Source organism: Zootoca vivipara, chromosome 1, assembly GCF_965207765.1.
Source record: "Zootoca vivipara chromosome 1, rZooViv2.hap1.1, whole genome shotgun sequence".
In the NCBI taxonomy this organism is placed as follows: domain Eukaryota; kingdom Metazoa; phylum Chordata; class Lepidosauria; order Squamata; family Lacertidae; genus Zootoca; species Zootoca vivipara.
The window spans coordinates 49,894,253-49,921,601 of NC_142582.1; the positions used below are offsets into that span (position 1 = coordinate 49,894,253).

Genomic DNA, 27,349 nt, shown 5'->3' on the forward strand with positions numbered 1-27,349 from the left:
TGGCGCAAGCCTCCCCCGATGACAGCAGGTGAGCGAGGCGCGGGGGTGGGTCGGGCTCCGAGTCCTGCCCCCCCTCCCCGTCGGCTAGCCCTGGTAGTGGCAGGCAGGCAGGTTCCGCGGGGAGGAGGCGAAGGAAAGAGGGAGAGGGAGGGCCGGCCACGGGTTGGGTGCGGTCCTGGCGGTCCCCGATCCCGGATCTCTTCAATTTCCCCTCTCTGTCGCTCACTCGTGCGCCGCGAGCAGAGGCAGCGGCAGCTCCAGCAGCAGCTCCAGCAGCGGCTCTGACCGATAGAGCGCGGCGGCGATTTAACCGCGACAGCCAAAACAAACGGGGCCCGCACTATTTATTGGCGTCGGCCGGAGCGGGCCGGCTCAGAGCGGCCCATCAGCGCACCTGCCCCGCTCGCCGCATGGACGCTGCCGCTGCTCGCTGCCCGGGGCTGCCCGGCTGCCGCCGCCGCCGCCGCTACCGCCGCTGCAGTTCCTCCTGCTGCTGAGCGCCCGCTCGTCGTCGTCGGAGCCATGAAGGCGGCGCGGCTCTTGCTCCTGCTGAGCGGCTGCGCTCTGCTCTTGCTAGCGCCGCCGGTGCGCGGCTGCGGGCCGGGCCGAGTGGTAGGCAGCCGCCGTCGCCCGCCCAGAAAGCTCATCCCGCTCGCCTACAAGCAGTTCAGCCCCAATGTGCCCGAGAAGACGCTGGGCGCCAGCGGCAGGTACGAAGGCAAGATCGCCCGCAACTCCGAGCGCTTCAAGGAGCTCACGCCCAACTACAACCCGGACATCATTTTCAAGGACGAGGAGAATACAGGCGCCGACCGCCTCATGACCCAGGTAGGCACCAACCCCAGCCCCTGCTCCAGCCTTGGCGCTGCACTGCGCCCCGTCTCTCGCCTTCCACTTGGCCACTTCGCACGCTTTCGGTGCCTGCCTTCTCCACTCGAGTCTACCTGAGCGGCACGCTCGAACCCGAACCCACGTGCCCTCTGCCGTAGCTGAGCTAAACACGGCGCTGCGCTCCGCGCCCCACTGAGCTGCTCTGTGCCAAGTGGCCGGCTAGCCCTTCGGATAAAGGGAAGAGATCCTTCACGGCTCCTCTTCCCTTTTCCGGGGCACCTGCTCACTCCGTGTGGGCTCTGGCCACCTGTTTGCTGCCGCCTCCATATCCAGTCCTTCTGTGGGTTTCGCCGGCTTTCGAGGAAAGCAAAGCGTAGCTACGGGCTCCATGACCGTGGAAGCATGGAGAGATTACCGGGACCTTTGGAATGGCTTTTTGGAAGTCAGCTCCGGGTTCCGATCACTTTCCTGCTCCTGCTCCAGACCTGGAATGTTATTAGACTCTCATTGCCGGGGGAAACCCTGATGAAAGTTTAGGGGCTATGATGCATAATCATGTCCAGATCCTTTTATCCGCTTGGCACCGGTAGCAGTAGCACGGGAAAAATCACTCCTCTTTAGGTGTTGTGAGGGCAGATGCGTTCCGGGACAACTACTTGTTATATACTGTACAGTATATTGGTTATATATATTGGTCGCGTTTTTCGGGGGGAAATGAACTCAAAGCAACTTTAAAAAACAAAATGGATATAAAACAAGAATAAAAACATAAAATATACCAAATAACATGCATAGAAGAGCAAATCCAATTCCATCCCATCCCACTTAAAATCATGTGCAGAAAATTAAACTCCCAAGGCCTGGGTGAATAAACATGATTTTTACCTGGTGCCCCAAAACAGCTAGTCAAGATGTCAGGTTTGCCTCCCTCAAGCTCCCTGGGAAAAACATTCCACAATCAAGGAGCCACCACTGTGAAGGCCCGTTCTTGTGTCATTACCCTTTGGCATTTCCCTTGGAGAGGATACACAAAGGATTGCCACAAATGATGTTCTATGTGTGCATGGTCCCAATCCCGCAGAGGTGCCCAGACTGTTAGGACTGTGAAGGGTTGGTAGGATGATGATAGGGAGAAATTGAGGTGTTTGGGGATTGATTGATTGATTGATTGCCTGCCTGCCTGCTTAGTTTCACAGACAACATTAAATCCTTTCATTTCTCTCGCTCTCTCATCCCTGCTCTCAATTTCTTTCAAGAAATGAGATGTCTCATCAGGCACCAGCATAAATTGAAATATGAAAACACATCTTGTAATGTGGAGGAAAATGATAGTTGAAGTACATTAAGAATTATAACTCATTATTATTATGAACTTTATTCCTCCCCACATCCTTTTCCATAGAGGTAATTGCCACAGCACAGATTTGCAATACAGTATTTTTCATATTCTTATTATAGACTGAACAATTCTGTGAGATAGTCTGGGCTGAAAAGTACAGTGCAAGCAAGGTTATGCAGTGGAGCTTTGTGGCTGAGAGGATTTCATACAGGGATCTGTTCATGTATGGTTGCGGGACCATAACTCCCATTATCCCTAGCCATTGGTCATGCATGGACTGCTGTGTGTTGGAGTCCAACAACATCTGGAGAGCCACTGGATCCCAATTTCTGATCTAGGTCTAGCTCTATAGCCACTGTACAATTATAGCTTGTGTGCATAGAGAGTAGGTCGTGATAGCAAGGCACCTGCCTGTTAGCAAAGCAACCTGTCTGGGGGACAATACTTTGATACCTACCTCCAGTGGTTGCACATATTTGGCCTTACAAGGCAGCAAGGATGGGCATATGTGCTCCCTGACCTGCTGTTTGTCCTCCCCATCACTGCAGAAACCATTTCCCTAGCATCTAATTCAAGCAGCACATTCCCTCTCAGAAACTATTTTGGCTTCTCTCCAATGCCCCTTTACTATGGTTTCTCCCCTAATGTTGCTATGGAAAGACAGGGTTTACCAACAGTTCTGTTTTGGCTCATTCTCCACAAAGGGGACCTGGCAGCTATTCAAGTAGACTGATGATTGTAGCCCCACAGTGCAATCCTATGTTGCTTTGCCCAAAAGTAAATTCCACTGTGTTCAATGGGATTTACACCCTATAAAGTGTGTTAAGGACTGCAGCTTTAGTGTGGGAAACTGCATGCTTATTCAGAACTACGTCCCACTAAGTTCAGTATGGTTTGTAAGTATGCATAGGATTGCACCCAAAATGTGATAGGTAGGGAAGCAGTAGCCAATACTGGCACTTGGGCAAGAGGTTAAGCATGGATAGGTGTTTTGTGGGTACAATCAATCCCAGAAACTGGATTTTAGGATGGGGAGGATATATTCTGGGTGTCTCACCTGACAGGAATGCCATATCTTGAAGATGACCTTTGCCACTTGGTTATAATAGCATTATTTAAATAAATAAGAACAATCAATGTATCTTTAATTGTGACCTAATTCAATCTACTCTGCAACAGGCAGAAGCCACCATGTCCCAAACTTTTTTTTAAAAAAAGATCAGTCTTGAGTGGTCTACTTAAAAACGAAAGAACATATTTCTTGTATTCTACAAATGTGATCTAAGTTGCATACTGTACTCAGGCTCCACATAACTTTTGGTGTGAAGGGCAGGGTATAAATATTTAAATATGTAAACAAACAAACACATGTAAGAAATGCATTGCTGGCTCTGACTAAAAGTCCATCTTGTCCAACATCCTTTGTAAGAATCCTTGCAGCCAGCAGGTGCTGGGTGGATCACCAGAAACTGGTGCAGCAGTGTCAACAGGGGCAGGACTTGGGGGCAGAAGTCTGGGGCCCCGCTTGGGAGAATAAGCAGGATGGCTCCAAATATGTTGGGGTTGACTTATCACATTCTGAAGTAAGTGAAGCAATGCAAATTACCATCTAATGAGTAGATGAGATGTTAGGCTGTTAAGTCCAATTACCTAACTGTGCCATTGCACTGGTTAATCATGATCAGCCTTCTGTCCACTCCTAGCTTAGATGAAAACATCAAAGGTGTTGGTTGGCAGCTGTTAGCTTCAACAGCAAAAGTTTTAACATTCATTTTCAGAGGCTGCTGCCCACTTTGCATATCAAATGATGGAGATTAACAAGGGATAGTGAAAACTCTGAGGACATGCTCTGCTTGTGAACTATCTAGGAATATTGTACTGGTTTGGTCATGTCAGAAAACTGAATGCCAGGCTAGAGGGTAGTGGGTTATTTATTATGCTCTTCAGATGCTATTGACACTCAGTTAAACCCTACAATATAAGAAAAATGCAGCTCAGTATCAGATGACATGGCAGAGCAGTCTTCGGCAGCCTGGTACACTCCAGATATTTTGGACTGCAACTCTCCTCAAACCCAGCCAGCATAACATGATGGGAGTCATAGTCTGAAAAATCTGCAGGGCACCACATTGGCAATTACTGTGATACAGGGGTGCCAACTTGAATAAAATATTGTGGGGGCCCAGGTAAGCCCGCCCCACATAATCAGTCACATGACACAGTGCACACACACCATTTGAATGGGAATGCCCACCCATAAACTTTGTGGGGGCCCAGCCCCCTCAAATATTTTATTGTGGCAGCCGAAGCCCCCACAGTCCCTAGGAGTTGGCTCCTATGCTATGATAGCCATAGAGCAGGAGGGATTCAAGTACGCCATGCCAGAAAAGCCTATGGGACGAGGGATAAGCATACATAGGAAGCTGCGTTACGTCAAATCAGACCATTGGTGCATCTGCCTCAGTATTGTTCACACCAGCTGGCAGTGGCTCTCCAGATTTTCTAATGGGACATGCTCACTCCAATTGGAGATGCTGGGGATTTAATCTGGGACCTTCTGAATGCAAAGCAGATACTCCACCACGGAGCTAGAGCCCTGCAAAACATGCCTAGCAGGCTCAGCATGTCACATGCAGCTACAGCAAAAGCTAAAACCAGACTCTTTTAGTCCCCAGCAAGTCTCTGACTATGGGAAGGGAAAATCCCTTTCCAAGCTAAATATGGGGATCCATTACTGACATGGGGACAAATAGAAGAAGATGCCTTCACCTCAGTATGGTTCCCCTTTATCACATACATAGTCGAACAAGACAACAACAAGAATCAGCTAACAGCATACAAATCAATATGGCTAACCTCACCCCCAACCCCCCCCCACAAATCTCACTACAGCAAACCAAAGACAACCAACCACACCCTAGGTTACCCCCAACCTCTCACTACCAAGGAAATATAACAAGTGAATAGAAAGAGAACCCACACAAGTGACGCTGAAACAAAATCCCACACATACACTAAATGGAAGAATAGAAGCATCCCCACCCCACCCCATGCACCATGCCCACCCTCCCCCTCTTTTCTTCCCAACCTAATACTGCATGCAACACTAATGTCTCACAGCAAATGAAACTGATCTGTAGAAAACACAACTTGAAAAAAGAGACAATGCACATATTTTTGTAAACTAAGAATTTATTAATAAAAATTATTTTAAAATAAAAAAATATGGAGAACCATTTTAGTCTTTGGAGTCCAATTTGAAATGTATTTACTTGGAAGTAAGTTTCAGTAAATTCAGTGGGATTTCCTTCCTATAAAGTGCCAGTAGAATTAATACGCAAGTGATACCTGTTCAGAAACATCACACCCTTCCCTTCCCAAGAGCCTCAGCTTCACTTATAAGTCCTAGGGTAAAAAAGTTTGTCATAATGTGCTTACCCAAGAATCAGTTAACACAATGTGGAGCAGGATCCTGAGTATGCTAACTCAGATGAAGATTGGAATGACATTATTGCACAGCAAGCATGGGTTTTCCAATCCTATGTTTACCATGTAAGGGGGAAGGAGGTTTTGCAAGGGAGAATTAGTAGGCAGGAGGGAGATGTTTAGCTTTACCTCATGCCTACCCACCACTTTACTTCTGGCTAACGTCTGGGGGGAATTGACCTGCAGGAAGTAGTTGTGGGGGGAAAGGATGCCCTAACTTTTCAGTTAACATAACTGGGATAGAATCTGTCTTGGGGGATTGTTATAGCAAGGTAATCCTGCTTATTAAGTTGGAAGCAAATAATCTGACTACCTATAGGCAGCCTAGAGTTCACTAGGCCACCTTCTAAGTTTAACATCAAAGCTAATTCTTAAAAAGCAAACTATTCAGAGTCCAATCTTTGTTTTAAAAACCATCCGGATTCTCCAGTCAGCCTGTTTTGAGGAGATGGTGGCCCCAAATAGGGTTATATACTAAATCTAGAATAGGAAGGACTGGGGAAAACAATCTGCCTTCTGTCTCCAGCTCTGGGAGTGTTTTCGTATTGGACCCTTAAAAAAGCTCTGTAGTGTTTGTTTGTTTGTTTACAAACTTTACATGTATGGATGTCCATTTTAGCCAAATGGAAGTTTTACGTTACAGATGTGGTAAATGAAAAACAAACAAACTCCTAACATTTAAAGCAGGGATGGGGAACCTATGCCCCCCGCAGATGTTGTTGTAGACCTCAACCCTTGATTAAAGTCTAACTTTTGACAATAGTCTGAGATAAGCAATGCATAGTGGGGAGAAAGGCTGGGAGGGAGGCCTGTGAGGTGAATTGCTAGGCCCGCCCCAAAATGCCCACCCCGCCCCTGCGCCCGCCCCGCCCCCAGAATGCACGCCATGCCCCTGGGGGCAGCATGAAGCTCCGCCGCTGGCTAGGCTCCAGCTACTTTTGGCCGGGTCTCATCTATTCTTTTTTGTGGTGGGATGGGGGAAGAAGTACAATAGACTGGTTGTAGTAGATTAGACCTTTGGAGTGACAGGGGATGTCAGGAAGATCTAGGCCCATTGAATGTTTTAGAACTTCCTCTTGGAGTATAGACCCAGTGAGATGTGGCTACTGCTCTGTAAAGAGCCCTGTGATCTGAAAGACAGGGGAAACAGGGGTGTGTGTGTTCCTAACGCCTCCCTAAATGACATAGTTACAAGGACATGCAGGTTCCGGTTCTGGCACCAAGATGCTGAATGGGGCTTATTTCCCTCCCTCCCCCATGCCTCAGTTTCCCCTGCTGGCCAGGGTTGCTGGGAGGATATTTGAGCAAGGTGAGTGCTGAGCATTGTGAAGATGTTGACACAAGCATGACTGAGATGCTTACACAGGGGACTATTCCCTCTTGTAAATTCCACAAGTCTTGCCCGTTGGAGCAGGAACCTGGGATGGTGATAGTTGGGGGATGGGTACTGTGGAGCTGGAAGTTATGTAGGACTCTTTCGGTATCACCGGAGAAATGCTTGTGGGCTCCAGGAATGCAGATCAAGAGCTATTTTCCCCTCTTGGTCTGCCACCCTGCCTGCCACTAGTCAGTGTTGTGGTCCAGGTGAGTCTCCTAAAGCCTCTGGGATGCAGCTGGAGGTCTGCTGGGTCAGTGCTCTCACCCACACCAGGGGCATGGGGGTGGAGTCTGTCACTGGTTGAAGTACAGAGAGTGTGACAGAGTAAGCAAAACCAAAGAGGTTCACTGGTGTTGCACATGGCAGCCTGACTAGGCATAGGGATGGATTATATGGCTGAACAATCATAACATAAAATCATGCATTGCCTCTATTAACAGGGCTTGAGATCTATGTGGCTTTCAACAAGGGCCCCCCATTCAAGAGACTCTGCTAGAAATATCACTTAGCATGTTATAGTTCAGGGAAGAACCACCTTTGGCCCATCAGATGTTGGATTCCATCTTCCATCAGTTCCCGTCAGCATGGTCAGTGGTTAGGCTGAGGGAAGCTGAAATCCAACGAAGTTTGTGTATGTTTACAGCAACAAGCTAACCTGATAATACTTGGACTTTTGCCGGCACCCCCACCTTCTCTCCAGAGCAGGCAGGCATGCTAGAAGCATAGCTTCTGAGGCATGATGCGAGGTTCAAAATGTATCACCTGAGCATGAGGGGTGCTCTGGTTCAGCCCCTCCTTTCCTCTTCACCACTACCCCCATTGCTGGTTTCTTATTGCTCTTGACTTGAGTTTCATCAAGTCCAAGGGTCTGCATATCCCTGGGCAACAGGATCCCGCCCACATGTCCTTATCACTCCATCTTTCTCAAGAATGTCAGTCTCTGTTTGCTTCTGGTGCCTGAGCTCAGAGGTGGAGATAAGGCCCAGGAATAGTTGCCTCACCTCTTCTCCACCCATCACCACCCCCCAGCCCCAGTTTCCTTCTCTTTGCTCTCTGAACCAAAGTTCCCTCTCCATGATCTGCAGGGAGCTTAAGTTAGGCCAGCCCAACATCCTCTGGGCTCCTCCAGATTGGACACCCGTAATGTGCACAGTCTATATATATATAAATGTTTCTCCGTAACACTTTTCTCCGTAACCGCTTGATCAATCGTCCTGAAATTTTGACACAACAATCCAGGCCACTCCCCGGGCGTTGTTGGGGACAAAAATCCCTCAAATCACACACCTGGGCAGGTATAGACCTGGTTTTCCACCAAGTCAAACAGCGCCCTCAAGTGGCATTATACCCTCCTCCACCCCTCCCTTCCTGTGAAATCTAAACCACACCCACAAACCAAATGACATCATCAACCAAGCAACTGAAACCACCAAGGCAGCCATTATCATACCCCTAGGCTCCTGTCAGGCTCCTAGGCCCCGGCAAGGGGTTTTTACTTTACAATTTAGCACCACTACCCCCCCCCCCAAAAATCCCCCACCAAATAACCAACATTGCCAAGTGGAGGTAGGGGCCTGCCTAGGGTGGGGGGGTGGGGTGGGGGGCCAAATAGGGAGCAGGGATACGTAATGGGTCAGAACAGGGTGGGAGGAGACACAGGGATGAAACCTCCCCTCTCCACAGTATCTCGCCTCGACTCAGGGGGAATCTGAAGCTCAGGGGGATCTGAAGGGGGGCTATTACCCTTCGATTTCACAGACTAACGCACAGCATCGTGTGAAGGGCCAGCTAGTACTGTATAAAACAGAAACAATGTAGTTCCTGCCCTTGCTTGCCACTTGTCATTTCTTTACCTTGCCATTAAGGCTTATTTGCTAGTTTTTTTAACCCAACTCTTCCTCCAAGGATATCAAAGTGGTATATGTAGTTCTCTCCCTCATCCCTGTTATCTTCACAATAACCCTGTGAAGTAGGTTAGACTGAGAGATAATGACTAGTCATCCAGTGAGTTTCATTACTGAATGGGGATTTGAACCCCAGGTATTCCTCGTTTTCTAGGCTATACCACACTAACACTTACCAGCCCTTCTCTAAAGTGTACTGTGGATCTGTTCACTATAATATACAGTAAATCAGAGAAGGCTAACCTGCAGCAGCTGGACAGTGAACCCCATTACCCTTGACCAGGCATCCCCAAACTGCGGCCCTCCAGATGTTTTGGCCTACAACTCCCATGATCCCTAGCTAACAGGACCAGTGGTCAAGGATGATGGGAATTGTAGTCCAAAACATCTGGAGGGCCGAAGTTTGGGGATGCCTGCCCTTGACCATTGGGATTGTTGGCTGGGGCTAATAGATGTTAGAATCCAACAACGTTTGCAAGGCCACAAGTTAGCCACTCCTGTAGGCTTACAAGTTACATTTTCTGGACAAGGAGTAAGTGGACAGATGCCAAATGATATTGCCAAATGATTAGTAAATATAGTTCCCATCCCCACCTTTCACCATGGACAAGTTCTTCATAGCATCACTGACTGCATGCCCTGGAATGTGGCTTCCATTCTAAGGGCATGAGAGGGAATCCTGGAGAATATTTGTGGCTGAATATATGTGGGTATAGTTGGCGTTGGAAGCAGGACTTGCTGAATTTTGTCCTTTTACTGACAAATTGGACTCAATAACTGAGGTAAGAAATGAGAACCTCATACCTTTCATATGTGAGCATGTACTGCTCCATGTGCTGTTTACTGAGCATTCAGCCTGATTTGTTTGGAGTGAAATTAGACAATATTAATGAGGCTAGATGATGTTGTATCAAAGCAAGTGTTATCTCACACCCTCCGGTGCATTTCCCTGTCACTTCCCTTATTGCAAAAAGTGCAGTCTTTGGAGAAAACACAAGAGCTGCCAATCAGCTATAATTGTGCTGCCTGAATTTGTCAATATGTGGTTGAATCCCACCAGAAAATAGCAGCAGTCTGAAAATGTGCCCTGTATTTATATTTACAATTTATGATTATCCCCTTGGATGGTGGGAAGGGCAGATGTGTTATGTGCTTCACCAAATATCCAGCACCTTGTTATCAAAATCCCTTTTTTTACTGCTCAACTTGTAGACCCTATTCTGTTAGTCTTGGGAGAATTGATGGGGCACTGAGGCTTCTATAGTTTGATCCTTTCCTCTTCTGCTGCTTTCTCCCAACCCTTCATTGCAGCTCAAATTGCACCATGGTACAGCAGCCTCAGCACCTAATGTGGGGGATTCTTTCTGAGAATATCTGCTCCTATATCTGGGCATCAGAGGTGTTTCTTTAGTTTAGAACAGGCATCCCCAAACTGCGGCCCTCCAGATGATTTGGCCTACAACTCCCATGATCCCTAGCTAACAGAACCAGTGGTCGGGGAAGATGGGAATTGTAGTCCAAAACATCTGGAGGGTCGAAGTTTGGGGATGCCTGGTTTAGAACTTGCCTTGTGGTCAATGAATTAAAGCACCTGCCTTGGGTCAATCAGCTTTCCTGTTGCAGCTCTACGCTGACACCTTCTGGCTACAGCTGGAATTAGTGTATATGTGAATCAGTTCTGAATTTATTCCCAATGCAGAAGAATTTGTACCTTGTGGTTCCCTATGTAATTCTCCCATGAGCTCTCCCATTGCTCTGGGTAAATGATATAGCCTGGAAGAGTGTGAATGTGAGGTGAAGGTGATGGGTACAATGGCTATTCTCTGTGCAGCTGACTGTGAGGAATAAAAAAGTTCTGTCTGAAAGCCTTTATTTTGATGAGAGGAACTGCCCATGTATTTGGATTCATCAACTAAGAAGTGAGCATTTTCACATGGTGTTCTGGGGCCCTGACATGTCCTTATTATTGGTCTGCAGTTTAACATTTGTTTTAAACTGGTTTTAATATCGTATGTACTTTTTTTTTTAAAAAAAAAGCATTGCTGTCCACCCAGGAACCATATGATGAAGGCTGGGTAAGAAATTACAGTAAATAAAGCAAAATTAATAATAATAATCCCACAAAACTTGATGCATCCAGATTCACCGAAGGGACTCATCAGCTTGCTTGTTTCTACAATATGCAAAGTTAAGGTGATTTGGAGTGGTTTGTTAACTGTTGTTACAAGGAAAAGTGAGGGGGATGGGAACCCAACTATGTAACCCCAAACTATGTAACCCTCACCTTTCCTATGGTATTTTAAGGAAATAAATAAATCTCTCTCATATATAAAACATAGTTTGTTGTCTTCTGTGTCACCTTATCTCTTGAGGTCCAGAACAAACAGTGGTGTGTGTGGTTGTAGAAACTGGGATAGCCCTTTATGCCTGCCCTGTTTTACTAGGGACAAAGGCCAGCCCTGGCCATATATGACCTTTCCTCTGAATGCAGGGGCGTTTTTTTTTGCCTCACCCTTGTGCTGCTGCTGCATTGCTCTTTGCCCTCTTCTCAAGGCTGAGTGAAACGTGACCTAAGGAATGGGAGGGTCAGGCCTTTCATCCTTGCAGATTGTTGGCCACATTCCAAGGTCACACATGGAAGGGCTTTCCTGTCTTTTTGCAGTTTGGGATGATTCTCCCCTCTTTTTCACACACAAAACTACACATTCCAATGTGGGGCTGCTTCTCTATTGTGATGTCCCAGGATTTCATGAAATACGTGTGACTATTGCAGCATGAGTGCAGTGGTGTTTTAGGATATTTCTGACTCTGAACTTAGCACACGTACACACCCTCTTTAGATAGAAATGTGTTTTACTTCATTTTATTTCAGTTGTGGGAAACCAGCACTGCTGCATTCAGGGTGGGGGGGACATCTGCTTGTTCTAATGAAAGGGGCACTAAAGAAGAGCTACAAGAGAATCATTATTATATGTGTTTTTTCCTTTTTTATTCGTTTTTCGTTTTTCTTTTCGTTTTTACCTATGTGTTTTGTTTTCTGTTTTTATATCTTGTTGTTAATTTTGTGAAAACACTAATAAAAATATTATTTAAAAAAATGAAAGGGGCACTGGACCTCTGCATCAAAATCCTGCCCTGACAGCACCAATGTACACTTGATCACCTGGGTCATTACCAATCAATTGGCATCCTGCAAGAAACTAAGTTTGGCTGCTCTCAGAATGGCCTGTGCAGGTATCCCAGGGTTAATGTAAGCTTTTAGGTCTGTGCAGGACTTTAGTCACAAGTGACATATTTCGTGACTCATTTACTTGTAAGCCAAATCAGGGAAGTTCAGTAATAGGGCATGGAGGGAAAATAGGACAGTAAAGCGATGAATTTAATATTGTTCAGTATGGACAGAAGCAATAGAGTATGACTTGCCCGTATGGTGTGTATTTCTATATATTAATAATGAGTTCCTGGTATCTAGAAACTGGGCCCCTCCAGATTACCTGTTTCTTGAACATTCACCCTGACTTGCTTTACACAGAGATTAGACTACAGTTTGACCAGTCTTTAATGAGCTTTCATTTTGATTTGTTTACAGGGCAGTTATATGGCAATCATCTCCCATCTTGTACCCATCCTGATCTACTTTGGAGTGTTTACATATCTTCTTGTTAGTCATTAGTTTACCCCACACTTTTCAATGCATTCTCCAATCATTTTCCAAACTGCAGAAAGTCTTTTTTTTAGGAGGATTTGTTCTGCACTGGAGACATTTAATCCACCTTAACTGCACACACCAAAAGTCCTAGTATGTGCTTGAATCCCTCCTGCAAAATCGTGACAATCTAGAGCAGGCATCCCCAAACTGCGGCCCTCCAGATGTTTTGGCCTACAACTCCCATGATCCCTAGCTAACAGGACCAGTGGTCGGGGAGGATGGGAATTGTAGTCCAAAACATCTGGAGGGCCAAAGTTTGGGGATGCCTGATCTAGAGGGACCATTATGTCTCTATGTAAGGGGAGAGGTACCACCTTCTCTGGAGGATTGAAGGGGCCCAACATGACGTCTTTATGTCACATCTTTATGACATGATGTCTTTATGTCCTGATGACATACACACAATGTCATGCTACGTCAGGACATCACATGTGGGGCCCTCTGAACATTGAAGGGGTCTGGACCCCTAAGAAAAAGATTGTGTGGCCCACAGTGCCTTGGCCCCCAGGAGCCAGTGCCCTTGTTGTAAGGTGGTTTTTATTATTATCCCCAATTAGCTGCTGAGCCCAATTGAAGTGCTGATTCTGGTCTATAAAGACTTACACAGCTCAGGACCTCAATACCTAAGGACTGCCTCTCCCCATATGAACCAACCCGGACCCTGCACTTGTCATCCAAGGCTCTATGTCCTCACTCCCTGAGAGGTTCAGAGGGTGGCAACATAAGAATGAGTCTTTTTCTGTGGTGGCCCCCCATCTGTGGAATGCTCTCCCCAGAGAGGTTTGCCTGGCACCATCATTATATGGCCTTCGTCCATTAAATAATCTATGGTCTGTTAAAGCTGGGGGAGGGGCTGTTATTATGGTTATTTTATTATTTTGCTGCCTATTATTGTGCGTTTTATTAGGTTTTTATTGTTATGCTCTATAAAATGTGTTCTTAATGTTGTACACCACCCTAGCTTCTTTTGATAAAGGGTGGTATATAAAATTATTATTATTATTATTATTATTATTATTATTATTATTATTATTATTATTATTAAAATGAGGGAGGGGTTCAACAAGAATGTAGACTATATTTTGAAAAGCAAAGTGACTTTAGCACCTAGTTGTGGACTGAACTGCTACCACGTCAAGATGTTATCACATCGTTTGGCTGCATGTGTGTTGACCCAGGTGTGGTTCTTTGTTGCCCAGATGGTAAATGTTCTGGACTGTGGCTAAGCAATGCTTGATATGGTGAGGAATTTAATCTAGGCTACCCATTTACACATTTCAAAACAAAACAAAACAAACCAGTTTTTCAGTATACCTGAAGGAGCGTCTCCACCCCCATCATCCAGCCCAGACACTAAGATCCTCCTCCGAGGGTCTTCTGGTGGTTCCAGAGCTGGCCCTACGTGCAGGCTGGGGCGCAGGGCACCATGGTGCCGGCCCGCCAGGAGGGCGCCGCGAGCTGCGCCCACCCGCTGGCCGACCGGTCCGCTGCGCAGCTGCGCCTGCCCGCCCGCCTGCCGCACAGCAGCGCCTGTTGCACCCGCGCGGCGCGCGGCGCCCACCTCGCTGGGAAACGGGGCGGGAGGGCGCCGGAGGGATCCGGCGCACCACGGCTCCGGGGGCACTTAAGACGGCGCTGGGTGGTTCCCTCACTGCAAGAAGTGAAATTACAGGGGACCATGCAGAAGGCCTTCTCAATACCATAGTAGTGCCCTCCCTGTGGAATGCCCTTCCTTCAGATGTTCAGGAGATTAAGAACTACATAACTTTTAGAAGACACCTGAAGGCAGCCCTGTATCAGGAAGTTTTTAATGTTTGGTGTTTTATATATTCTGTAAGCCACCCAGAGTGGCTGGGGAAACCCATCCAGATGGGCAGGGTATAAATAATAAAAGTATTACTACCACTACTACTACTACTACTAATAATAATAATAATACTACTATTACTATTCTCTGCCACCCTTTCAAGGAAAGGATTGTCCTTTGTCAAGTAGGACACATGGCCACCCCAATCTAATCCAAGTTTTGTACTTCAAGGTAATGCTCTCCTCTATGTGTAGGTGCATGATGCTGATCTATTTCTATTCTGTCACTTCTCTCCCACTTCCCATAGCGCTGCAAGGATCGCCTAAACTCTCTGGCCATTTCGGTAATGAACCAGTGGCCAGGGGTAAAGCTGCGTGTGACGGAGGGCTGGGATGAAGATGGGCACCACTCAGAGGAATCGCTGCACTATGAAGGCCGTGCTGTTGACATCACCACCTCTGACCGTGACCGCAACAAGTATGGGATGCTGGCACGTTTAGCTGTTGAGGCTGGCTTCGACTGGGTCTACTATGAATCTAAGGCTCACATTCACTGCTCTGTCAAATCTGGTAAGGACCAGTTTTGAGATGGGATTGAGGGAAATTGGCAGGAATGGGGAGTGGGAGAGTATCTGTGAATCATGAATAAGGGAGATAGGCATAATTGAAGAAAGGTTTGGGGTAATGGAAGGTGGAGTGGGTAAGTTATAAGGTTGAAGAGCACTGCTCCTTTGCATGCCACATTTTTTATTGTATGGGTCACCATGGGACAACAGTAGCAATGCTGTACTCCATTCTTACTGTTCATCAGAACTGGGGAACCTGTGGCCCTACTAGTATTGTTGGACTCAAACTCCTTCCAGCCACAACCAGCATGGCCAATGATCAGAGATAATGGGAGTTGTAATCCAGCAATAGCTGGTGAACCACAGATATTCTCCCATCCCTGCATGCAATTAAATACCTTATGTTAGCGTTAGCTAATCTTGGTTTGGCTTATTTCCCCTGAGTGTCTCCCTCACCTGCTCTAAGATCTGGTTGTAAATGCCACAGGAGATATTTTCCTGCAAATACTCTCCCTGTTGAACACCTGGCTAATATTTTTCATCTGAGCTGCACCTCCTCTCATCCAGAAAAAAATGTAGATTTTGACAAGCAGTGGGTAGAAACAAGTTTGGTCCAGCCCTAGGTATATTAAGGACAGTAGGGGCCTGAGTTGTTTGTTGGGATTAGGTGCTGCGGTTCTCCCCCTGTTGGCCAGAGTACCACACTTTGACTGTGGCATCTTGTTCCTATCCTTTGACCATTAGCATGAGCTGCTGGTGTTCCGGCCCTTTCCAGACCCACAGGGTCTCTGGTTGATGGGAAGGAAGTGCCTATGCCCTGCCTTGAGCTTATACTGCCTGACCCAACAGCAGAGTCTCCACCTTCCTGACTGCAGCACACCAGGAGAGATCAGCGCTGGAGAAAGAAACTGGCTCAGCCAGAGTGGAGCACAACCTTCTCCCCTCTGGCACCAATATGGACTGTGCCACTTTATACTCTCCAGGAAGTAGCTGTGCCAGCCAAGTGGCTAAGAAACAAGCACTTTTTGTCCCTTTGGACTTTGGGTCCCCAAAGCCTTGATATCTACAAAGCTGCAAGTTAGGTTTAAGTGTGGTGGATATAAAAAATTATGCATAAATGTTCAAATGGTTGCACTGGGTACTGTGGCCTGCCACCTCCAAGCTGGGCACTTTGACTGTGGAGCTCTACAGACTGTCCATTTCCTCTGAGCTCCACTAGCAGGAGTAGGAAAACACTTTTCATTTGTCTCATTGCTGCACACATTGCTGGGATGCTGTGTCTGCTTCTGGTGCCCATGCTTCCAAAAGGATGTTGCAACACTACAAAGTGCCAAAGACTGGGAAACTGTCTTGGTAGTAAATGACTAGAGGAGCAGCACAATCTTGCAGGGAAAGCACTGGATGCTGGAGGGTTGGCAACAGCTTTGATGGTGGGGCAAAAAGGATCAGCGTGAGCCAACACTGGAGAGTTTATCCTAGGTGCAGGTTTTTACTACAGGTGGAGACAAGCACTTGAGTACAGGCTATTCTGGAAGGTAGGCATTGCTCCAGTATTTCAGGCTGATGGATGGTGGGTAGGACAAATGTATAGTGCCAGGGTGGCTAACCTGTGGCCTGCCAGGTATTTGGACTCCAGCATTCATCAGCCCCAGCGAGCAAGACCAATAATGAGCGTTGATGGGAGTTGTAGTCCAACTGCATCTGGAGGGCTTTGGGTTAGTCACTCCTGATACAGTGGAACATGCTCAGTACAGAAGGAATGCCCTGTCCTGTATAAGATGAAGTGTGAGAGAAGCAAACACTGGTTTAATGGAGGACTTTTAAGTGTCTGGAAATGGTGTGTATTCAGGGCAGCTGGCCTGCCATAAGTACCTTAATAAATGGCCTTTATTTTTGTACCATTTGTGTGGCCTGGTCTGTCTGTCCTCTGCCCTTCCCCAGTCTCTTCATCCACCTGGCTTCTCTAAGTCTTATCTCCTTTATAAAAAATGAGCTATACTAACTTTTCATATTTGAACTTGCCCTTTTCCTGGAGAGTTGGGTTGAAACCAAACTAACAACTACCACTACAATCCCTCCAGGTTCCACACTAGCTTGCCCATAGCCACTGAACCTGATCCAGTCCCAGTTCCACACTAGCTTGCCCATAGCCACTGAACCTGATCCAGGTGGCACAGTCTTGCTCATGGTACCAGGAGCACCCTCTTGACCATATCATCCATGTAGCAAACAGGTCATAAGAACAGAGGAAGCTGCCTTTTTCAATGTCAGACCACTCAGTATTATCTAAACCAGGCATCCCCAAACTTCGTCCCTCCAGATGTTTTGGACTACAATTCCCATCATCCCTGACCACTGGTCCTGTTAGATAGGGATCATGGGAGTTGTAGGCCAAAACGTCTGGAGGGCTGCAGTTTGGCGATGCCTGATCTAAACTAACTGGCAGCAGCTCTTCAGGGTTTCAGACAGGAGTATTTTCCAGTTCTACCTGGAAATGCTAGAGATTGAACCTGGGACCTAAGCATGTGCTCTTTCACTGAGCTGTGACCCTTCCCAAACAATGAAGATACATTGTGTATTGATTTTTACTGTTTCAATTGACATATGGTATGCTCAAAAGGGCACCCTTGGTCACGGTCATGACTATATCATCTGTGAGCCAAGACTGAACAATGGAGATATCCAGATGCATGACTATGGCATGGCATCTGCTAAACTCTCCATTTTTAAGTGTCTTCTTCCCACATGGTGACAATTTTTAGCATTTCATATAGACATTGCAATTGGTTTCAAATGAATTATATGAGTACGGTAGACCATTTTTATTATTTACTTATCACACACATGGGACTAAGAGAAAGAACGAAAGGGAGAACATGCCTATAGCAGCTAACTCTCTGAGATGCTCTGCCATACTAGCTCCATTGCTCTCCACATACCAATATCTGTTTGCATGTGGCTAAATCTGACCAACAGTAGCAGCAGATGTTGCACAACACTGAGATTATCTCACAAGTCAGTTACATGCCAGATCCAAAGGTGAGCTTGGGGCTGTTTTGGGTGCTCCCTGTAGACAGACACCCCCATTCTTGCAAATGGTGAAGTGAATAGGAGAAAGAAAGGCACGGCCCTCTTGGCTGTGGATGGCTGTTTGTGCATTTTAGAATCAGTGCTTTTTTTAAGGGAAAAAAAGATGCCGGTGCTCACCATGAAGTTGTTACAGTAAGCGCCACACTTTTAACATTGGGAGGGGGGGCGGCTACTGATACTGCATACCCTTGAGTGCTCCCCGAAAAAAGAACTTTTTAGAATCATTACTGAAAAACAACCAACTGAGAATTGGAGGAAAAGAGAGTCTACTGTTTTTGTTAAGTGCAAGTAAGTTGGACATGAAAAGTGCCTAAAGAGAACGGGACATTATTATCTGCTAGCTTGGGGAGGCTCTCCTTTAATCTTAGACAGATACTCCCAAACTTGGCCCTCCAGATGTTTTGGGACTACAACTCCCATCATCCCTAGCTAACAGGGCCAGTGGTCAGGGATGATGGGAACTGTAGTCCCAAAACATCTGGAGGGCCAAGTTTGGGGATGCCTGATCTTAGGGATCTGAAGAACTAGCTAGAGGGAAGTCAATGCTGCATTAATCACACATGATACAATATGCTTTATATTACCATCATTGCTCTTCTTTCCATTACAGAAGAGGAGCCTATGCTAGTTTGTAGTAGCAAGAAGTATGGAGGGACTTTTCTATTTAGCATTCACCTTGATATTTTTTAATGTTTCAAAGCACATCACCTACATTCTCTCAGTAATCTGTTCAAGATCTCTCTGAAAGGTGGTCAAACATCATTACCCAATAATGGAATATAGAATCTTACCTAAGCCCACCTGGAGAATTTATAGCTGAGATGTGGTGAAAGCGCTGTTGTATGGAGGTCCTGCTAGCAGGTTTTCCATTGGATACTGTGAGAGCAGGATACTGAATTAGATGGGCTTTGTTAAATTTTAAAGAAATTTAAATCAGTACTATTTAGAAACTATGTGTGCTTTACCAGCTTTCTGATTGTTTGCTGGGTTATGTAAGCTTCAGAAGCCATGGCTGCCTTCTTGAAAAGTAAGTACGGTACAGTACCGGTATTTCGTCTTCTTATCGTGGTCCTTGTTTCTCAGGCTACTTGCTGAGCAGATCTATTCTGATGCTCTTAATTGGCTGTTGAGCCCACCCACTTTTAGAGGGTGGTTTTTCCTACCCTTTCACAGAAGGCTGATGGCTAAAGAAGGGATTCTTGCTTTACATGTCATTAATTTCCCACCTTTTCTACTTCCAAGCAGAAGCCAAATAGTAAATACAGATGTTAAACAAAGAAGCACTAAGTTGCTCAAAGCAACAGAGGCAGATTTACTAAAGGGCAGTAAAATTGTATTTGTCAAACCATAAAGTAGTTAGAGAATCATAGAATCTCTAGAGTTGAAAGGGATCCCAAGGGTCATCAAGTCCAACCCCCTGCAATGCAGGAATTTCAGCTAAAGCATCCATGAGATGACCACCCAACCTCTGTTAAAAAACCTCCATGGAAGGAGAGTCCCACCACCTCTTATGGGAGTCTGTTCCACTGCTGAACAGCTCTTACTGTCAGAAAGTTTTTCCGAATGTTTAGTCAGAATCTCCTTTCTTGCAACTTGAAGCTATTGGTTCAAGTCCTACCCTCCAGAGCAGGAGAAAACAAGCATGCTCTCTTTTCCATGTGGCAGCCCTTAAGATATTTGAAGATGGTTATCATATCTCCTTTCAGTCTCCTCTTTTCCATACCCAGCTCCTTCAAGCACTCTTCATAAGGCTTAGTTTCCAGACCCTTGATCATCTTGGTTGCCCTCCTCTGCACATGTTCCAGCTTGTCAACATCCTTCTTAAATTGTGGTGCCCAGAATTGGAGACAGTTTTCCATATGTGTCCACTTGGAATTACAGTCAGTGCAAGCCAGTTTTGAGTGTCTGCATTTGCAAGTGGAGAGCAAATTATTGCTTCAGACGCAGTGAGCAGGGAGGTAAGGCAGAATGTTGTTGTTTAGTCGTTTAGTCGTGTCCGACTCTTCGTGACCCCATGGACCATAGCACGCCAGGCACTCCTGTCTTGCACTGCCTCCTGCAGTTTGGTCAAACTCATGTTCGTAGCTTTGAGAACACTGTCCAACCATCTCGTCCGCTGTCGTCCCCTTCTCCTAGTGCCCTCAATCTTTCCCAACATCAGGGTCTTTTCCAAGGATTCTTCTCTTCTCATGAGGTGGCCAAAGTATTGGAGCCTCAGCTTCAGGATCTGTCCTTCCAGTGAGCACTCAGGGCTGATTTCCTTAAGAATGGATAGGTTTGATCTTCTTGCAGTCCATGGGACTCTCAAGAGTCTCCTCCAGCACCATAATTCAAAAGCATCAATTCTTCGGCGATCAGCCTTCTTTATGGTAGAATAGAATAGAGTGGTACTATTACTTCCCTTGATCTGGACACTACTGTTGATACAGCCTGAATAGTATTAGATTTTTTGCTGCTGCCTCATACTGTTGACTCATGTTAAGCTTGACCCATAGATCCTTTTCACATGTACTGCTAGTAAGCCAGATGACCCCCTCTTATATTTGTGCATCTGGTTCTTCCTGCCTAAGTGCAGAACCGTACATTTGTCCCTATTGAAATTCATTTTGTTAGCTTGCGCCCAGTTCTCCAATCTGTTACGATCATTTAGAATTCTGATTCTGTCTTCTGCAGCATTAGCTACGCCTCCCAGTTTGGTGTCATATGCAAATTTGATGAGCATCCCCTCAATTTGTTCAATCAAGTCATTTATAAAGATGTTGAACAACAATGGGCCCGGGACAGAACCCTGCGGCACCCCACTTGTCACTTTTTTCCAGGATGACAAGGAACTATTAATGAGTACTCTTTGAGTTTGGTCAGTCAACCAGCTATAAATCCACCTAACAGTTACCTCTTTCAACCCATTTACCAGCTTCCTCGTGAGAATATAATGGGAGACCTTGTCAAAAGCCTTACTGAAATCAAAATACACTATGTCCATAGCATTTCCCTGAGCCACCAAGTTTGTAATTTCATCAAAAAAAGAAATCAGATAGGTTTGGCATGACTTATTTTTGAGAAAACCATGCTGGGTCTTAGTAATCACAGCATCCTTTTCTAAATGCTCACAGACCGACTGTTGAATTATCTGTTCTACGGTAGGACCTTCCCTGGTATCAATGTCAAGCTCACTGGTCAGCAGTTGCCTGGATCTTCCTTTTCCCCCTTTTTGAAGATGGGGATAACATTTGCCGGCCTCCAGTCTGTAGGGACCTCACCTGTTCTCCAAGAAATCTCAAAGATAATAGACAAAGGCTCTGAAATTACATCCACAAGCTCCTTTAGTACTCTTGGTTGCAGCTCATCAGGCCCTGGAGATTTTAATTCATTTAAAGTAGCTAGGTGTTCCCTTACTACCTCTTTTCCTATCTTGGGCTGCAGCTCCCTCCTTACATCATTTATTCTGTTATCACCAGGTTGGGCATCACTTTCCTTTTGAGTGAAGACAGAGGCAAAGTAGGTGTTGAGTAGTTCCGTCTTTTCTCTGTCACCCAATAGCATTTCTCTGTGTTCCCCAAGCAGAGGACCCACTACTTGCTTGTTATTCCTCTTACTTCGGACATAGCCAAATAAACCTTTTAGTATTTTTAACCTCTCTTGCAAGCCTGAGCTTATTCTGAGCTTTAGCCAGCCAGACTTTCCTTCTGCAAATGTTGGCTACTCGTGTATACTCCTCCTTTGTGGTTTCCCCTTTCTTCCATTTCTTATACATGCCCTTCTTAACTCTCAGTTCATCTGTAAGCTCCTTATGCAGCAGCCACACTGGTTTCCTTAGATGCCTCCCAATTTTCATTCTTGTTGATATTGTCTGCATTTGGGCCTTCAATATTATTCCTTTTAAAAACTTCCATCCTTCTTGGACTCCCTTCTCATCGAGCATTTCTGACCACGTGATCATACTCAGTAGCTCTTTCAGCTTTTCGAAATTGGCCTTCTTAAAGTCCAGAGTGTGTGTCCAACTACACTCAGTTTTCCCTTGCCTCTATATCTTCCAACCCAGGAGAATATGATCACTCCCTCCCAGGATAACAAAGCTAGTATTTGCTATCTTTGTTATACAGTGTAAAAGATCAGTGGTAGAATATTTGTTGATGATGTTTGAGAGTGTGCATCATTCATTCAAACTATAATTGGAAGGAGGAAACAGAATTAGGGGTCGCCTGCTAGCACCCTTACCACACAATTCCCAGCATATTTGAGGAAGACATGACAGTTAACCAATGTTTTTTATTTAGCTGATGTAAATTAGTTGTGTAGAAATACTCAATATGACCATTGGATCCTAGGTGTCGGTTAAACAAGACCAGCCTTTCCTAACCTGTTGCTCTCCAGATGTTGATTGACTACAACTCCTATCATCCCTGACCATTGGCCATGCTGGCTGGTGCTGATGAGTGGTGTAGTCCAAAACCTCTGGAGGGCAATCAGATGGGAAAGGCTATTTCAGATTAATAATAATAATAATAATAATAATAATAATAATAATAATAATAATTTATTTATACCCCGCCCATCTGGCTGGGTTTCCCCAGCCACTCTGGGCGGCTTCCAACAGAAAAATAAAATACAATAATGGATTAAACATTAATAGCCTCCCTAAACAGGGCTGCCTTCAGATGTCTTCTAAAAGTCTGGTAGTTGTTTTTCTCTTTGACATTTGATGGGAGGGCGTTCCACAGGGTGGGCGCCACTACTGAGAAGGCCCTCTGCCTACCGGGTAGTTCCCTGCAACTAGGTTGTTGTGCATGTGACATCGTATATCAGGCCCTCCATCCTCTCTATCTGGCCCTAGAAACTCTCCTCAGCACACCTCTACTCAATATTGCCCCTACTGCCCCTGCTTTGCACTCTTCCTTGAGTGTTCCTGAATGGCTGAAATGTGTCCTTGAACTTCAATTAAACTTCTGCCCTGGGTGGAGGGTAGGAAGGGGTATGTGTAGAAGCTAACCTGCTATACAAAGGTGAAATTTACATTAATTGTCTCTGGCCCCACTCACCACTGGCATGTGGCCCCCAAAGGGTTTCCTAGAAAGGAAAGTGGTGCTTGGGCTGCAAAGTTTCCCAACTCCCCTGCTAGATGAATTAATCAGCAATCTATATGAACTGTACTCTCCACCAACCTACAAAACAGAGGCCACTTGATTCCAGTTGAAAGCTCCCTATAACAAAACTTACCATCAGAAACACCCATAGCCCATCTAAATCTTACCAAATTTCATTTATGTTGACTTCTTTGCACCTTAATCGAATCTCCCTCCCTCTAGTAACTGGGCTGGTCTCTCTATTTGTTTCTCCCTCTCCTTCTCTTTGTCTAGAGCATTCAGCAGCGGCAAAGACAGGAGGCTGTTTCCCAGCCCAGGCACTGGCAACTCTAGAAAGCGGGACCAAGATTCCAGTGTGGGCACTGAGGCCTGGGCAGCGGGTCCAAGCCATGGATGAGCAAGGCCGTCCCATATACAGTGAATTCCTGGCATTTCTGGACAAGGCATCATCGGCACGGACTGCTTTCCACGTCATTGAGACGCGGGATCCACCCCGCCGCCTTGCCCTCACTGCAGCACACCTCCTTTTTGTGGGGGAGAATGCCACTGCACCCATGAAGGCTATTTTTGCCAGCCTGGTACACCCAGGCCAATATGTGCTGGTGACAGATGGGGGTGAACTAAGACCAGCCAGGGTAGCAGCAGCCTCAGTGCAGATGGATATTGGGGCCTATGCCCCCCTCACTCGCCACGGGACGGTGGTGGTGGATGGAGTGGTAGCATCTTGTTTTGCTTTGGTGCAGGAGCAGCACCTGGCCCAGCTGGCCTTTTGGCCCCTTCGACTCTTTCGCAGCCTGGCAGGGGGTGAGCAGACTCAACCAGAAGGTGTTCATTGGTACCCTGCGCTTCTCTATCGCCTAGGCCGAATGCTCCTGGCTTCGAACAGCTTCCACCCATTGGCCACAGCACAGTTTGAGAGATGAGATGACGTCATCAGGTGCCCCTTAAAGAGGGAGAAACCGGGTGTCACCTCCTGTGGTTAAAGGGAGGGACTGCATGGTAGCCAGAATCCTGAATGTGGGGGAAAGGTGAGGCCACTGGCTCCCTATACCCTTTCCCAGGCATAAGGGCCAAAGAGAGGTTTTGACCTCTATCTCTGAGTTGTCCCCTTTTTGGCAGGTTACAGAAGGGGACACCCAATGACAGGGTTGTATGCTGCTATTTTGGTTCAGGAGCCTCTGATAGAGGGGAAGTTAACCAGGTGGATGCGGGTAGTGAGTGGAGGTCCTGAAGCCTGGGGTGAATGAATGAGGGGAAGGAAATCCTGCATCTCAATATGCAGACTGGAGAAGTAGGAGGGGGTGGGCTGCTACAAGAAGGTATCTGGGAGGGCTGAGTATGGGGGGCCTGCAGGATACTTTCTCTGGGCAGACATCCATGTGGTGCTCCTCCTAACACTGTGGCAGGCAAAGTAGCTGTAAGGAAGACATATGGGACTCTTCCGTTGCTCTTTCAAGCTGCCAGTCAACTGGGCTTGTGAGCAGTGAGTGAGACAAGAGATAGTGCACCAGCCCTGAAGTGGAGAGGTGGGCACCAGTTATGATGAGGGAAGAGATAGTAGAAAGTGAAGGTTGTTTATAAAATCACACCGTCTTCTCTGGATCAGGTGAATTTAAGCCTGGAATACTTATAATGCCTCATTTCATACTCAGAATCAGTAAAGAATTATTCCACCTATAATCAGTAGTGGACACAGGCAGCATGCACCTGACCTCCAGTTGGTTACATTGTGGCTACTTACCAGGAGGTAGCTGAGGGGCAAGGCAGTGGTGAGGTTGAGCCAGACAAATTTGTGTTTCTTCCAGTGCATTTGCATCAGTGTTGTCACTTCACCCCTCTACCTCACAGTAACTAGTAGATCCGACTGACGGGAGGTCAGGTGAACACCGCTGCCCCACTATGCCATCTGCTACCACCAATAACCATGCACTGAAAGAATGGGGGGGTGTAGGGGAGAGAAATGTGCCTTATCAATGTGCTTTAAGTATTGAACGCTTATCAAAAGGAGGCTAAAACAGTTTAACTAAGGATGTTAACCCATGTTAAGTAATCTTGAAAGGAAACCACCTAAAGGGTAGGATGGACATTTACACAATCCCCCCACCCCCCAGGAAATGCTTCACCAAAACCATTGATTTGCATATACTAATTTATATGTACAGTTGCAAATTTAGAAATAATGATTGTTATTTAAATAGAAACACGCATCTCTTCATAGCAGGGAAGACAGTGACCTAGTATGTGTTGTGTGCTGTTTCCAGGTGATAACTGTAGATGGGCAACTTCAAGCCTCCCCACTCCCCTCCTGCTCTCCTTTCTTAGGATTCTTTCTTTTTAATTCAGATTCACAGTAGGCAGCCCTTGAAATAAAGGACTCTCCTTTGCTACCCCTCCAAACAGAAGGTTGTCCTCTGCAAAGAGCAGGACTTAGAATATCTTGTTTCTGTTAGAGCAAACTGGGACATGGCGAGGAGAAATGGAGGTGCAGGAGAGATGGATTCCGTTACCTTTTTTTAAAGCACCCTTTGTTTCCTGAAAGTACTGGAGAATAATATATTCTATTGGGTTGTAATAACTGAGTAGATAATCTTCCTCCATTATCACAGCACTCTAACAAGACAGTCTCCATTCTGTTAACAAGACAGAGGTTCTGATCCCTGTGCTTATGTGAGGGAAGAAATGCACTGTCCACTACATGCTCAATTTTAGCTGTTCTGCGATATTCTCAGAAGTAACATGGTATCTCAGGGTGGGGGAACTACTTGTTCCTATGAGACCACACTTATGCAGCATTGTGGGGGTAACATTTGTGGGAGAGAATCAGTTTCTTTGTTTTTTGGCATGCCGGGGGGCGGGGGTTGTGTAACAATTTCCCAACCAACCAATTCTCTGATGCAATCCCTTCCCTGGCATTTTTTTAAAAAAAGCTCAGCCACATTTCAAGAAAGCAAGGAAGCCCAGATAATTTGGGGGACATCGACAACAGAGATTACCTGGGAGAGCACTTGCCAAGGAGAAGCAGTAGGTAGGGGGAGTGTTAAACACTCCCATCTACTAATTCATCCTTGTACACATGCATGCACACAACAATCAAATTCCCTTGGTAAACATGGGTTTGGGAAGATGCATTTGCCAAGGAAATGTAAAGGTCCATTCCTGGAGCCTCTTCATGTGTCAGAAATTTTGTTCCAAGGAAATAAATTTTGTGTAGGGAAAAATATATAGCATGCACACAACAGTGTCAGATGAGCACTCACACTAGTTTTTCACATGTGCACATGTGTGTTGGAAAATGTGGCTTTGTGATGTGTGTACATGCAGAATAGTAGACCCTCATGCTCACCCCAGGTAGCAGTGTACACAAGGCTTACAAACAGCTGCTTGTGCAATTGTGTATAATAACAACTTTCAGGTGATCTGGGAGTTAAGTCTTCTAATGAAAAGAGTTCATTTATTCTCCCCCCTCCCTCCCCTCCCTGGGACCATTCATGTGCCAAAGATGACTAATATATTTTTTGTGGGCAAAATGGTTATATTTTTCTCAGGCTATTAATTTTTGAAAATTTAGTTGTAAAGCTGTTGTATACAATCTTTTCCTGCAAGCAAGTAATATCCATTCTGAAAATAGTCACATGTGAAGCAGCCCTTAGCTGGGTTCCAGATGCCCTAATTTCATTCATCTCCTTAAAGAAATCCAATAGCACTTTGTGCACTAGTCAGAACCAGAATCTGCCCCTTCCCCACACTCTTACTTCTTCCCTGTCTGGTACCAGTATCTCTCCTCAGTTAAGTCATCAAGACAACAAGGAATGAGCATGTCCCTTGCTAGCAGCGTAGCTCAGGAGGCCCCCACAGTCCCAATATTGTGACCGGAGTGGTAGCATCTGGGAAGGCATCATCTCTTACCCCATGACATTTATTTATTTGCTTGCATTTGCAGGGTGCTCAAAAATATTTCCCTGGTGAGGAAACCCTTTTGCTAAATGACACCAAATGGGGCGGGGCGGGACATTCTTTTCTAAGGATAAAAGTATTTAAGAATTATTTCAGAAGTGATATTTTAATGGGACCATTGGGAATTGCAAAGCTTTTTGTCTCTTCACTGGATGTAGATTTCCTAAACAGGCAAGAAGTCTAATAAATCTCTTGACCCACA

At 46.0% G+C, this 27,349-nt stretch overlaps 1 protein-coding gene across 1 annotated transcript; it reads left to right on the top strand.

Moving 5' to 3' along the window:
• The first annotated feature begins 35 nt into the window (after window positions 1-35).
• IHH (Indian hedgehog signaling molecule) lies at window positions 36-27,349 on the top strand. Its single transcript, XM_035127300.3, has 3 exons — window positions 36-828; window positions 14,762-15,023; window positions 23,467-27,349. Exons 1-3 carry the CDS (start codon window positions 523-525, stop codon window positions 24,114-24,116), a joined length of 1,218 nt encoding a protein of 405 aa, XP_034983191.1. The 5' UTR covers window positions 36-522; the 3' UTR covers window positions 24,117-27,349.

Bases quoted from the DNA above. Each gene is read 5' to 3' on its own strand.
- IHH (XM_035127300.3), top strand. From the start codon at position 523: ATGAAGGCGGCGCGGCTCTTGCTCCTGCTGAGCGGCTGCGCTCTGCTC. The intron at 829-14,761 runs GTAGGCACCAAC...CACTTCCCATAG, and splicing joins CCGACCGCCTCATGACCCAG to CGCTGCAAGGATCGCCTAAA. The intron at 15,024-23,466 runs GTAAGGACCAGT...CTCTTTGTCTAG, and splicing joins TCACTGCTCTGTCAAATCTG to AGCATTCAGCAGCGGCAAAG.